A 13,513-nucleotide genomic window follows, 5' to 3' on the forward strand; every position below is an offset into this window, starting at 1 on the left:
CTGCACTCGTCTTGACTGAAGACCACTGTTGTCCAACAGGAGCTGGTGCAAGCTGTAGTGCTGTGTTGCGCTGCACCTCCAGCGTGGTCTTCAGGTCTGTTTTGTACTGCACAAATCCGTTGGCTTCAGGATAAACTCAGCATCTAATTTTAACAAAGGAGACTGCAGGCAGCTCCCACTTGTTACCAGCAATTACACCACCTGCATGGCCTTGCCTTTATCTAGCAGCAGGAAGTTCTCTTGCTAGCAGCAAGAAGTATCTGTGCAGCAAGAAGTTCTCATGTGAACACCCTTTCTGTTTGACAGTAGAAATTATCAATATAATTGTTTTCTTTTTAAAAATCCTATACTAACTCAAATGACCAAAACAGAGTAACCCTTCCATTGACAGGATGTATATGGCATGCTGCATGTTAATCAGCGGTCCATTTGATGCTTCACAGTTTGGGGTTCACAGTATCTGAAGTGATGCAGCTTTATCTATACTGTCTTCTCCTCTATAGAGTTAACTCTAATAAACAGCTTTTTAAATGACACTTGACACAGTCTGTCTGTCTGTCTTATTGGGATCACAATAATCTAGCAATTCCTGGTGCAAAAAGCCCTCCTATGCTTCTCCCATCTTAATGACTAATTTCACATCCACTATCTTATCTTAGCAAAGAAAATGAGAAGAGTGAAGAGGTAAATTGACGAATCCTCCAGATGGGTACGTACGACAACCAGAGTAAAAAAGTAAAAATAAATGAAGCTTTAACCTTCCTTTTAAAATGACAGGTCTCAAACCAACTTCTCTATGACCATCCATTTCCTTGGCACTCAAGTAGTTTCTTTCATTCCACAATTAATCTTTTATTTGCACAAAAAGGGACATTGTTTTCATCTGGTCTCAACTCCAAAGCCTAAGACATAGGTATGTTTACATAAGCTTATTGTTTTGACTTCACACACAAACAATATTCAGCAATGGAGATGTCCAAGTGTCAGTTTGTCTCTTACTACGGCAGAAAACTCTTTAGAACACATAAGCTGTGTTTTTACTTCATCCATTTCACTCCATTCTATACCAGTAGAGAACAGGGTTACCAGCCCAGCCACAGTTCTGTACGTTCAAGATATCTGAAGTGAATCATTACCCCTTCAAATAAACTTTCTTCACAGAATAGAGCTGTAGAGCTCATCCGGGGAATATCTTCATCAGAACTCAACAGAAGGCTGAGGTCTTAGGTATTTGTGGAGTGCTTCTCATTAGGTACGTTGTCCTCTTCTCTGATAATTTCTTTCCCTTGTCACCGTGTAATTATTTTTAGATAAGCTCCACAGAACTGTTTTCACAATATGCAGAGAATATTGTGAGTTTCATCTTACCACAGGTAAACATATCTGTGAAGTGCAGAACTATTTCTGTATGGATGGACAGGACATAGAGGATACACTAGCATGCAATTCACTTCATCTGTATGCCAAATCTACCGTTAAATGACATGGAAGATAATCTGAAAAATAATTCTTAAAAAACCCCAAACAAACAAAGAAACCAACCAACCAAAAACAATAACAACAACAACATCTGGAGGATTGATTCAGAACTACAGGGTAGATATGGATTTTTGGTAAGTGATGGCAAGTCATATTGTCCTTGTAGTAATGCACACAATAGCAAAGCTACAGCTAGATTTAATTTAATATAATTCATAAACATGTCATGTATTTATATTTTTGGCTCTCAGTTTTTTCAAGGCTTGTTTCACCTCTTTATTCCTCAAGCTGTAAATCAAGGGGTTCATCATTGGAGACATCAGTGTGTAAGAGAGAGAAAGCAGTTTGTTACTGCTGCTTGAATAAAAAGCTTTGGGTCTCAGGTAGGTCACAATACCAGATCCATAAAACAGAGTAACTACGACCAGATGAGAACAGCAGGTAGAGAACGTTTTTCTCTTGCCCCCAGCTGATGGCATCTTGAAGATGGTGTGGAGTATCTGGACGTATGATGTAACTATGAGTAAGAAGGGGACCGTGATGAAGAGGACAGCTATTATGTAGATGGCAATTTCATTCTTGAAGGTGTCCACGCAAGCCAACTTCAGCAGAGGCAGCAGGTCACAGAAGAAGTGATTGATCCTGTTGGGCCCACAATATGGAAGGGTAAAGATGAAAGTTGTCTGCCCTAAGGCCAGCAAGACCCCAGTAAGCCAAGATACAGCTGAGAGCAGGAAGCACATGTTCCAGCTCATCACGGTTGTGTAGCGCAGGGGATGGCATATGGCCATGTAGCGATCATAGGCCATGGCAGCCAGCAGACAACATTCTGTGATCCCTAAGAGGGAGAAGGCATACATCTGCGTGGCACAGCCCAGAAAGGATATGCCCTTCCTTTTTGTGAGGAAGTTCACAAGCATCTGGGGGATTGTGGATGTAGTGTAGCCAATCTCTAGGAAGGACAAGTTCTTGAGGAAAAAATACATGGGGGAGTGAAGGGCAGCATCTACCCTAGTGATCACAATGATGAGGATGTTTCCCACCAAAGCACTGAGGTACATGAGTAATACCAGACAAAAGAGAGAGCCTTGGATCCCTGGAATGCTGGAGAAAGGTAAAAATTGGAAATAGGCCACCACTGTGTGGTTTCTGCTGGTCATGTCCCTCAGGTGGTTGGGTTTTTTTAACTGGAGAAATTATTATATATCCGTTTTCTAGTTAATCTAGAGAAATGCAAAATAGTAAATTAAATATTTATATATATTACTTTGTAATAGTACAAGATCCCAGAAGAGGAAGTGATATTTTACTGCTGTGTTTAGGTATTTTCAGTGCTAAAGATTGTTTAGAGGTAGGAGGGAAGGTTCCGTTCACATAGCTTTTGATAACTAAGAACAACTTTTCCAAATGAGTGTACTTCACTCCTAGTCAATGGAAAGGAAGATATGTCTTCTTTATGATGGCAGAATATTTTACTCCTCCTGCGTTTTAGGATGAGGATTACACTCTACTGCCCCAGTCTTTGAAGTGGACTTTTCTTCCATTATCCAGCTGAGATCTGCTACCCTAATACCTGCTACCAATCAAAGAAGACTAGTCCTTAAAACCCAGAAATGATTCATTTATTGATAGAGCAGGGTTTTTGGCAATGAGTCCCTCTTGCTATCATTATGTGGATGTGGTTCATTCTAGAAAACAACCACTTACTGAACACAGATAATCCTGTGTTCCAGATACGCTCCACAGTATCATACATAATTACTATCATCAGTGTGTGTCTTCACTGCTATCGCACTGCATACTACATAAAACCAAAAGTAGTACCAGTCCACAAAAAAAGGTAAAACTGAGAGCACATGCTACCTTTTGTTAATCCGCTCAGGGTTAGGTCAAGTTCAGCATAGTGTGAACAGACAGGAGGCAATAGGCACAGATAGCAATACAGGAAATTCTATTTAAAAATGAAGGTGATTTTTTTGCTTCTTTGTTTGTTGTTGTATGTTGAGTTTGGTTAAGCACTAGAACAGGTTACCCAAAGAGGCTGTGGACTCTCCATCTTTGGAGATACTCAAAACCTGATGGGACACGGCCATGAGAAATGTGCTCTAACTGACTCTGCTCTGAGAGCAGATTTTTACTGGATGATTTCCACAAATCACTGCAATCTCAACTGTCCCATGATTCTGTGAAACAAATTTTTTTACAGAATGGTACACGTTATTTTCGTCTCATAATTTATCCAAACACAAGAGGGAGGTTTATTGAAGGGGTTTTTTGATTTTTTTTTTTCCTTTACACATATATTGAAGAGGACAGGAAGAATTTCTATTTAAAATAGCTGTTTTGATTTCATTGATATAATTTGAATGGGATGGGGGACATAACTTTCAGTTAGTAAGAAAAAAGACAGAACCAAAGCACACACATGCATCACACAAAGACATACACAGAGAAAATCCCAGACATTATAACACCTTCCTATTAATAATTAGAACAAAATAGTACTAAAGAATGTGGATCACTCTCCAGGAAATTACCTTCGTCCCAGGCACTCTTCAGGAGGAGCAGTTCCTTTCAAGAATAAAAAATGTCTTAGAATTTGTTTTCTATTCCAATAATCCTTTCATTTCATAGATAGATGAGTCTCTCTCTAAGAGAAGCCCTGTGTAGGTGTCAGAAGAACAATAATATATGGAAGAAGAGAAAAAAGACTAAAGTAATATAAGGTAGCTCACCTGCCATTAGGAGAAAGCTGTGGTTAATATTTTTGGCAAAGTCACATCACAGTCCTTGAGTATTTCAATGTATTTATCTTCCCAGAGGAAAATAATCTGTTGGGTATTGATTGCTGGCAATGTAGCCTTGTTCCATTTTGCATTTGAAGAAAGAAAGTAATAACCCTCTCTATTGGTTCTCTCCTTAAAGTTAATATTACTATTACACAGAAAAAAAAAATAATTTAAAAGCCTTTCTACTATTTTCTAAGTTTAATTTTGGAGTCTCAAGCAGTTTGTGTTCCTTACCACCATGATTGTCCTAGGTGGGGATAGAAATGTATCTATTCCTAGTGATCAGGGATATGTTCATTGAAAAAGTACTGTCCCTGCAAAGATTTCAATGACCACTTTGCAGGTCTCTCAATTTCCATTAGTGGCTATTAGTTCAGGATACATGGCAATGTGCTTTCCTGGGAGCAAACTGAGACAAAGATCATAGAATCATAATAGAGTCATAGAACCATAGATGCAAAGAATCATAAAATCATAGAATCCTAGAATTTTTTAGATTGGAAAGGACCTTTAAAGATCATCTATTCCAACCCTGCTGCAATGAGCAGGGAGATCTTTTACCATATCAGGTTGTTCAAAGCCCCGTCCACCTGACTTTGAATACTTCCAAGGATGGGACACACACAACTTCTCTGGGCAACCTGTTCCAGCAGATGACCACCCTTGTCACAAAAAATTTCTTCCTGATGTCCAGTCTAAATCTACCATCTTTTGGTTTAAAACTCTTTCCTTTTGTCCAGTCACTGTATCCTCAAGTCCTTCTCCACAAGGCTGCTCTCAATCCATTCATCCCCCAAACATATACATATATACACACACACACACACATACACACATGTATATCTCTATACACACATGTATGTATGTGTGTATATATATACATACGTATATGTATATATATATACATATACTGGTAGCAGGGGTAGCGCAGACCCTGGTGCACAACCTTGCACTTGGCCTTGTTGAACGTCGTAAGGTTCACGCGGGCCTACTCCTCAAGCTTGTGAAGGTCCCTCTGGATGGCTTCCCTTCCCTCTAACAAATCATCTGCACCACTCAGCTTGGTGTCATCCACAAACTTGCTGAGTGCACTCAACGCTGCTGTCTGGGATGCTGATGAAGATATTTAATAGTATTTGTCTCAGTATGGACCCTTGAAGGACACCACTCTTTAATGGTTTCCACTTGGACATTCCACTAGGCCTTCTCTATCTGTTCCTCCTACCTGTGTTATGACTTTATTCCACGGCTTTGCTCTCTGTGTAGGTAAAACCCAGTCCTGAAGAAGATCCTGATCTGAAACATAAAGAGCTGTCTAGAGGCCTAGTCAAAATTGAGGGTCCACAAACTACATTTGCAGGGCGGACCTAGCCAATCAAAACTATGCAATTGTCTCTGATTTGCTTTTTTGCCCCTAACTTCTCAATGAGAAAACGGAAATAAAGATTTAGATGTTCTTTTACTTTCCCCCAGCTCCTCTGGTTTGCGAAACCCAGTCATACCAATAAAGTGTAAAACACTGTGACCAAATCAACTGTGCAACAAAATAAGATGAGAATAATCAGGTGTTAACTTAGGTATCTACAACGAAAAGTATGTTTCTGGGCCAATTGCTTTTGTCTCCCTTTATAGTCAAACGGAGAAACAGTCCAATTTAAAACATGATTAGTCTTATCTACCTGAGGATGGTCTTAAACGCCCTGCAGAGGACCTTTCCATTGAGCATAAAAAGACTAGCCAAATACCTCAAAAACAGGTGTCTACATTTTAGGTATCTGAAGGCAAGTGAATGAATCCAGTCTTCAAAAGAAGTATAAAGCACTTAGTTCTGAGAATATTATATTCTGAGAATATTATATTCTGAGAATATTATATTCTGAGAATATTAGTTCTTATTTCTTAGTTCTGAGAATATTAAGAAACCTTTAGAAAGAATCATGATTGGAGGTGGCAGTCAAAATGCATATCTTTAGTGGGTAAAAATTAGGTTAGTACCCTCAGCACCAGGAAATAATAAGTACATTTGAAGGAAGCTCAGAGGAATGACTTTACTGCAATTATTCTCTTGGTTACGTTTAATCTGCAGTTCAAAAACTAGAGCATGAGGAAACTTCTACTGTGATATGCCTGTAGCCCTAGAAATATAAAATGTGAACCAGTGACATTATTAATCTCATGAAAGTCATAACATTTTCTACAAATTTTCCAAGGAGCATTTAAGGACAGTCAGTGGCAGGATTTTATACCACAGATGTATGCAGTCATTCAGGTGCACATTAGATCAGTCACGTTCCTGGAAATAAATTGGAAATAAGTTGGAAATAAATTCCAACTCAGTTATACAGTTCTGGTCCAAAGTCATGCTTCTGAGAACTGTTAGAGGCATGAGATTTACAGTAGAGAGAACTATGATACTGATTTCCTGTTACTGAGAGATGTTAAGAGGATAGCTACTTGGTATCCACATAGAGTGTGAGAATGTTTATTTTTCAATCAGATTTTCTCACTAAGGACCTTGCCAAATTGTAAGGATAATAAAAAGGAGGGAGTCAAAACCACAAAGACATAAAACCTGGCCAATTAGCACTAAAAGACAATAACCAGGAATAAACATCACCAGTTGATGAGCTCTCAAGAAACTCCAGGTGACTATGACTTTGCAACTAGTGAGGATGCAAACATGAGGGTTGAGGATGTTGGATGGGGTCAGTGGGACCATGCCAGCTGATGAGGGGATGTTCAGGATGAGGTGATGTTCAGGTTAAGGGGAGCCAGGAGGAACAAAGAGGGGGATAGACAGAAAAGGGATCTAAAAGGGAATGGTTCAGTGTAAACTGGGGCTGGTCACTGCTGGTCTGGCTGAGCTGTGTGCCTGATCACTGCCTTCTGTCCTGTCTTATTAAATCTTTTCATAACTGTGCAGGTATTCTCACTCTATCCCGTGTGTACATGTGCTGCAAGAAACAAGTACAATCTTCTGGGGGGATCGGTGTGAGTGGATTTGGTGCCAGCTACTGAAGTGAGACTGGGGGCATGGGCACCCTTGGCTTCTAGTGTGAGCTATGGGAGCAAGCGGGTCCCAGTGTAGCTACTGGAACTAATAGGTTCTCAGCCTACAGTCACTGGGGTGAGAAGAGTGTGTGTCCTCAAAAACAGTTACTGAGGGGACTGGCATGAGTGAGGTGAGTGAGGGGCTCAGCACTGGCAGCTGGAGCAGGACCATGGGTCACAGTTCTTGTGCCTTGTGCTGGCTACTGGGGGCAGGGGGGATTGTCTGTATCTCCCTCAAACTAGGTGTGTTTGGAGTGTGCATGTATATTCACCAGCAAACTTAAAGCTGAAGCAGACAGCGAGTTGGAGGTCCAGGCAAGGGTGTAAGATGCGCAGAGAGTCTGTGCTGGTGCCCAGGGAGAACCTGTGAGTGTGGGATGACTGTGTGAGTGCTGCATGTTTGGTGCATCAAGCTGGACCAGCCAGTGGGCAGGGGACCTGTGGGGCGGGTGAGAGGGCCAGGATGTGGGCGAGGGTACTGTACAGATAGAGGGGCTATGCAAGTGGACCCACAAATGTGCATGTGCTTGTGAATCCTGGGGATGTTATAGTGTGCCTGCACTAGTGACCTCCTGTCTTTGCCAACCCCAGAGGAGGAGGGGACATGCCTGTCTGCATTCGTGTGTGATGAGAGTCCTGTATGTATTGTCTGTGACAGTCTGTGTGGCTGGCATGTCTGTGTGTCTTTGTGTCTGTGTCCTCAGGGATATGTGCTTACCTTTACTACTGGTTGAACCTGCAAATAGAATAGCAGCAGCTCCATCCCTGAGATCCTGAGTCCCTAGGCACTAGGCTGGGCTCCAGTGGCTGGGCAGAAGGGTCCCAGGCCAGGGCTGATGGAGCCTCCAGCTGCTCTTGACATCCTTTAATAATGCTGAAGGTGTTTGAGACTTCAAGGTGCCCTGGGATAGCACTAAAGCCCAGCTCGCAGGTTTCTACATCCCCAATGACTAGAGTAATCTCTGAAGAAAACAATATTCTTTTTTACTCCTCTGATTGTCTTTAAAAGGCACTACATAATTTTGCTGTAGAAGCAATTTCATGATTGAACAATCATGCAGATGCTCATGTAGGTTCTCACGTACTTGCAAGTCAAAATGCCTGTGTGTGATGTAGTTTCATTGTCCCTGTTCTGTGAAACTACCTGATTGTGCTACTATTTCAACTAAATTGATAGAATTTAACAAATTCCTTTTCTTCTTCTCTGCGAGGCTAGTCTTTGTCAACTAGCATCATGACATCTGTGTGAAGGGCAGGTAAATTCCATTTATGGTCCTTTGGAGAAAACATGCCTGAGGTTCCATGGAATATACCATGTGATAATGTCACAGATTACTCAAGATGTGGCAGGAGAGAATCTACATTTAACATACAATTTAAAATCTGCAATGTAAGCTGACTGTAGGAGTCATCAGCCCAACACTGTCCTTAATGTAAGAAAACAAAGGAAATACTTCTAGTGAAATTTGCATGATCCGTTCTGGATGATCCGTTGTGCATGATCCACTGGATGACAGAACTGCTGAAGGTAGGACGCTTACTTCAAAATGCTCTTTGTGAATACATAAAGCAAATCCAAGGAAGAGTGAAGACCAAAACTTGAAGGTCCTCATAGCCACTAAACAAGAATTACACAAAGTGAGAGTTGTTTCTCTCAGTTGTTTCTCTCAGTTTCTGTTCAGTAAACCAATGACTGCTGTGAGACTTACTGACTTTAATTAACAGCTGATGACCAAAGCGATAGTCTAAAACTTTAGTAAGGGATCAAAGAGCAGAATTAGGTAGATTCAACTTCAGGTGCATGGATCTGACAAGTTAAGAAAACTGGTGTGAATGTGTGCCATTACAAACTGCAGAAAATATTTGATGTCATTCTCTATTCTGTTATGCACAAGTTATATTGAGGTATCTCTCAGACTTTGGAGCTTCAAATAGCACAGTGTTCTTTCATTTCTTTGTTAACGGAATCAGTCAAAACCAGAAAGATTCCTTTTAAATACATCAGACCTTTAAATGCCCAAGAACATGAGGAGTTTCTTTATTGTGCTTGTAAGCTAAAATCATCTGTGACTCCCAGTTCCACAGCTTTCATTTTCATGTTCATGTCAGAAAAGAACGCTGACAGAAAGGCATCTTGTGTGAGTGAAGTTTTGGCAGAAAGAATTTAGATGAAGTCAGTATGAGAAATGATTGCATCACGGCAGGGCTGTGTGCACTGCTCTTGCTCTGATGATGTGTCCTTCTCTATGAGTGGTGGTCTGTTGACCAGGTCCATGTGTGCACAGTGGAAAAGGTGCTTCCCTGCTGTGTGCCCATATATGCATACATTTCTGCTGCCCAAATGCATTCTGTGCCTTGAGATTTACTGGTGTCGTCCACAGGTTGGTTGCCCCTTTGGGAAGAGAAGACAAGTCGGAAGAACGCAGAATTAATGACCACTTTCTCCTCTGTGCCAGGCTAATTTCTTCTCTCCTTCTGTGCATCAGTTTCCCATTCTGGGCAGAAAGAAAACACAGAGGTACCACGGCTGGCACAGCGCTGCATGAATATCCCATTGGCATCGCACACACAGCAACACTCACCACGGTAATGAGGCAATGTGACTAATGAAGGAGATGGTACTGAGCTTCACCCTCTACACTTTATTAGTGTTCTCTGTGGGTATCTTTCCCTCTAATTACTCCTTCTTCCATTTTTTGTCTGTATACAATGGGTATTTGGGTTTGCTTTGATTTGTTTTGGTTTTGCTTTCTTTGGACTGTGGGTGTTTTGGCTGTCAGCTGGGCTTTCTCTGCAGTGCAGAAAACACCTACAAAACCACTTGGGACCACAGACCTGACATGTGGGGGGAGCCCATGTTCTCAGCAATTAACCATACACCCATAATGGAGCCAACCCTTAAATACTAACTCCTCATAGTTGTATGCTTGGTCACTGTCCCAAACTATGAAATGTAGGGAGTGCTAACATCACGCACTTGCAGCACGCATGGACATTGCCTTCTTCCTTTGTTCAGCTGAGCCCTCTATAGAGTTTCACCCTCCAGGGATTTCAAAGAAAATCCTCACTTCAGCAACTGGCTGAAGCACCGTGATCTTGGTCCAGTGACTACCCCTCTGACAGTCCGTCCATTTAATTCCTCCCAGATGAAGCCAACAGATGATCCAGAACCAGGAAACCACACTCTGCTGACTGGATTTGTCCTCTCTGGATTGTCCAGATACCCAGAACTGAAGCACTTGCTGTTCTTCACATTCTGCTTCATTTACACCATCACCATCTTTGGGAACCTTCTCATCTTCACGGTCACACTGCACCCCTCCCTCCGCATGCCCATGTACTTCTTCCTCCGGCTCCTGTCCTTCCTGGATATCTCCACAGCATCGGTGGTTGTTCCCAAGATGCTGGTAAACTTCCTGTCAGAGGACAGGAGCATTTCCTACATGGGCTGTGTCGCACAGCTCTACTGTGTGATTTTTTTAGCAGCCACTGAATGTTACCTTTTGGCAGCCATGGCCTACGACCGTTACGTGGCCATATGCAACCCCCTTAGATATGCAATCATCATGAACAGCAGAGTTTGTTTTTCCTTGGTCCTGCTGTCATGCTGCAGTGGTAATGTTGCGTCCGTGGTGCAGACAGCTTGGGTGTTCGCATTGCCGTTTTGTGGGCCCAGGAAGATTAACTACTTCTTCTGTGATATTCCCCCCCTCATCATGCTCTCCTGCACTGACACTTCTTTGTATGAAAAGCAGATCATTATAGCCACAGCGCTGGTCATCTTTATGCCATTTTGTCTCATTCTGGTATCCTATGCCTGCATCATCTCCAGCATCCTGAAAATTTCCTCTGCAGAGGGTAGACACAAGACTTTCTCCACCTGTTCCTCACATCTTACTGTTGTAACACTGTATTATGCAAGTGGGACCTTGATTTATTTACGGCCAAAATCCAGTAATTCACAAGACACTAAGAAAGTCCTAGCTCTCATGTACACGGTCATAATTCCCACATTAAACCCCCTGATTTACAGCCTGAGGAATAAAGAAGTGAAAGGAGTACTAATAAAAAGAATAGCTGAGCTGAGGAAGATACAAACTTATTCTGCTTGAAAGGAATCTTACTTCTCCTCTGTATACTTGGATTTTTTGTTTCTTTTATGCCTGACTTTTATTAAACACCCTGATAACTTGGAGCACTTGGAAAATGAATGTATCTCAAACTCCACTTAGAGATTTTGTGCTTCTTCTGTCCAGTGTGAGTTTATATGAATCTTACCACTTCCATATTCATGATATACCACCTTGCACTCTCTTATGGAAAATAAAGTTTCAATCTTTGTTTCCAAGAAAAAAAAGTTAGTATTTCATACAGTACAGTCACTATAGCACAGACTGCAATATGTCTTAGACTAGTATCTTGTCACCTGGGCCATAGTGTCACTTGTATTTTTCATGTCTCTGTTACTAGTCCTTTATGCCATGAATAAAATTTTGGAGAAGTGCCTGAGAGCCTCATTCAAACACTCACAGATAAATGACTGGACCTTGGAGTCATTTACTTTCTGTCATTTGGAAGGCAGGAGGAAATCAGCTCTAGCTTTGTCAGAGAGTAGGAAACTGAAGGCAGTCTCCTACATGACCAAGGTCTGTAAGTTCCTGTGTGAACGTGTGGCATCTGCCTGTATGTGCCATTTCACCTGGTAATGCAGAGAATCTCTGTCAGATTTCACAAGGTTCTTCTGTCTCATGTTTCAGTACAGCACATGGGCATCTTCCTTCTATTTCAGCAGAATCCAGAGACCAAGACTCATCATTTAGTCTTCCAAGAATAAGTGGGAGAAAAATGTGTTGTTTGGTGAATTTGGTTAAACAGAAAAATGATCATAATGAGCAAGAAAAACCTCTCATGGGAGTTGTCTCCACTGAGTTTTGCCTGTTACCTTTTAGGGACAAATACTAAAGACAAGCATGAGTGCAGTTCTACGAGTTGCCTTTTCTTGCAGTCCAGAGGGTACAACCACCATCTTATCACAATGGACTCTGTCAGTCATCTCCAGTGCCAACCGTCTGCCAGGACGTCCGGAGGACTGAGAAGCTCCTCAGAACAACCAGATCTCCAATGGCTGCTGAGTGTGCATATTTGTGCGTATACACATACATGTATGCTTGTGTGTACGTGTGTATGGGAGACCTCTTTGCTCAGACCCTATTGAGAACTTCTTGCATACTTAGGCAGGTGGCAGAGGTGCTGCAGTGTGCTGGAGGTTGGTCTTGGACTGTGCTTAGTGGAAATGGGTTGCCTTTCCCCTTCTCAGCTGGTGCAGGGGTGGCCTACCTGCTGTTACAACATCATTTACCTCAGCAGGAGGAGGCTGCTTGAATCTTTGTAATCCTCCTCCTACACTGAGTGACATCTGTGGAAGAGGCTGTTCTCTGCTCTCCTCATCTCCCTAGTGTCCTGATTCAAGGCCTTCTGCACCTTTGCAACACTCCTAATTTTAGAAAAATGCAGTAAAGACATCTGCATTTTAGCTAGCTGTCCTTTTTTTCTAGATAATGAGGAGAAATGGGCACTTCTTGAGAACAGGTCATCTGTCCTACTTTAAATTCCTAATTTAGGATCAGGGCCCACCAGAATACTGTATCCTTTTCTCTCTGGTGATACTCTATTAGAAAGGCCATGCAACAGTCAATCCAAACAATATCCATAGAATATGGCTGAAACATATGAAAAAGCTTTAAAGAAAAAAGCTACAGAAAATGCAGTTGTTAAAACCACAATTAGACATTAGAAGCAGAGGGAGCAGTAATCATGACCTTATTTAAGTAGTTCTTGGGAAACAATGAAGACTGCAAGAGAGATGAGTTCTCATCATTTTCAAGCTGAGGTGATTGAAACCTGTAGTGCCCCTACTTTATGGTACAGTGTACAGGTGGGAGATGGGGAGCATGCTTTTCTCTAGGTGTCCTGCTAAAGCTGGGCTGCAGTGCAGAAAAGACAGAAAATGCAGTTTGTTTTGTTTGTTTTCTTCATCACTTGGCACTAATGGACCTCATTAAAGATATGCTATTGTAGGAAGTCTTATTTCCTAGGAAAGACTAGTTGTTATTGGTTAGGGACTATTCAGAAGGATGAATTGCAGGTTCTAAGTCTCCACAGGAGATGGAAAGTTGCATTAGGCGTTCTCCTGG

At 41.8% G+C, this 13,513-nt stretch overlaps 2 protein-coding genes across 2 annotated transcripts; one reads left to right on the forward strand and one right to left on the reverse strand.

The window, feature by feature from the left end:
- Positions 1-1,703: 1,703 nt before the first annotated feature.
- On the reverse strand, positions 1,704-2,639 carry LOC134524772 (olfactory receptor 10A4-like). The gene has a single exon (XM_063354930.1). The coding sequence runs from the start codon at positions 2,637-2,639 to the stop codon at positions 1,704-1,706; it is 936 nt and encodes a 311-aa protein (XP_063211000.1).
- A 7,826-nt stretch (positions 2,640-10,465) lies between these two features.
- LOC134524773 (olfactory receptor 10A7-like) lies at positions 10,466-11,431 on the forward strand. The gene has a single exon (XM_063354932.1). It carries the CDS (start codon positions 10,466-10,468, stop codon positions 11,429-11,431), a length of 966 nt encoding a protein of 321 aa, XP_063211002.1.
- Positions 11,432-13,513: the final 2,082 nt, after the last annotated feature.

This window comes from Chroicocephalus ridibundus, chromosome 17 (assembly GCF_963924245.1).
Source record: "Chroicocephalus ridibundus chromosome 17, bChrRid1.1, whole genome shotgun sequence".
NCBI classification, from domain to species: domain Eukaryota; kingdom Metazoa; phylum Chordata; class Aves; order Charadriiformes; family Laridae; genus Chroicocephalus; species Chroicocephalus ridibundus.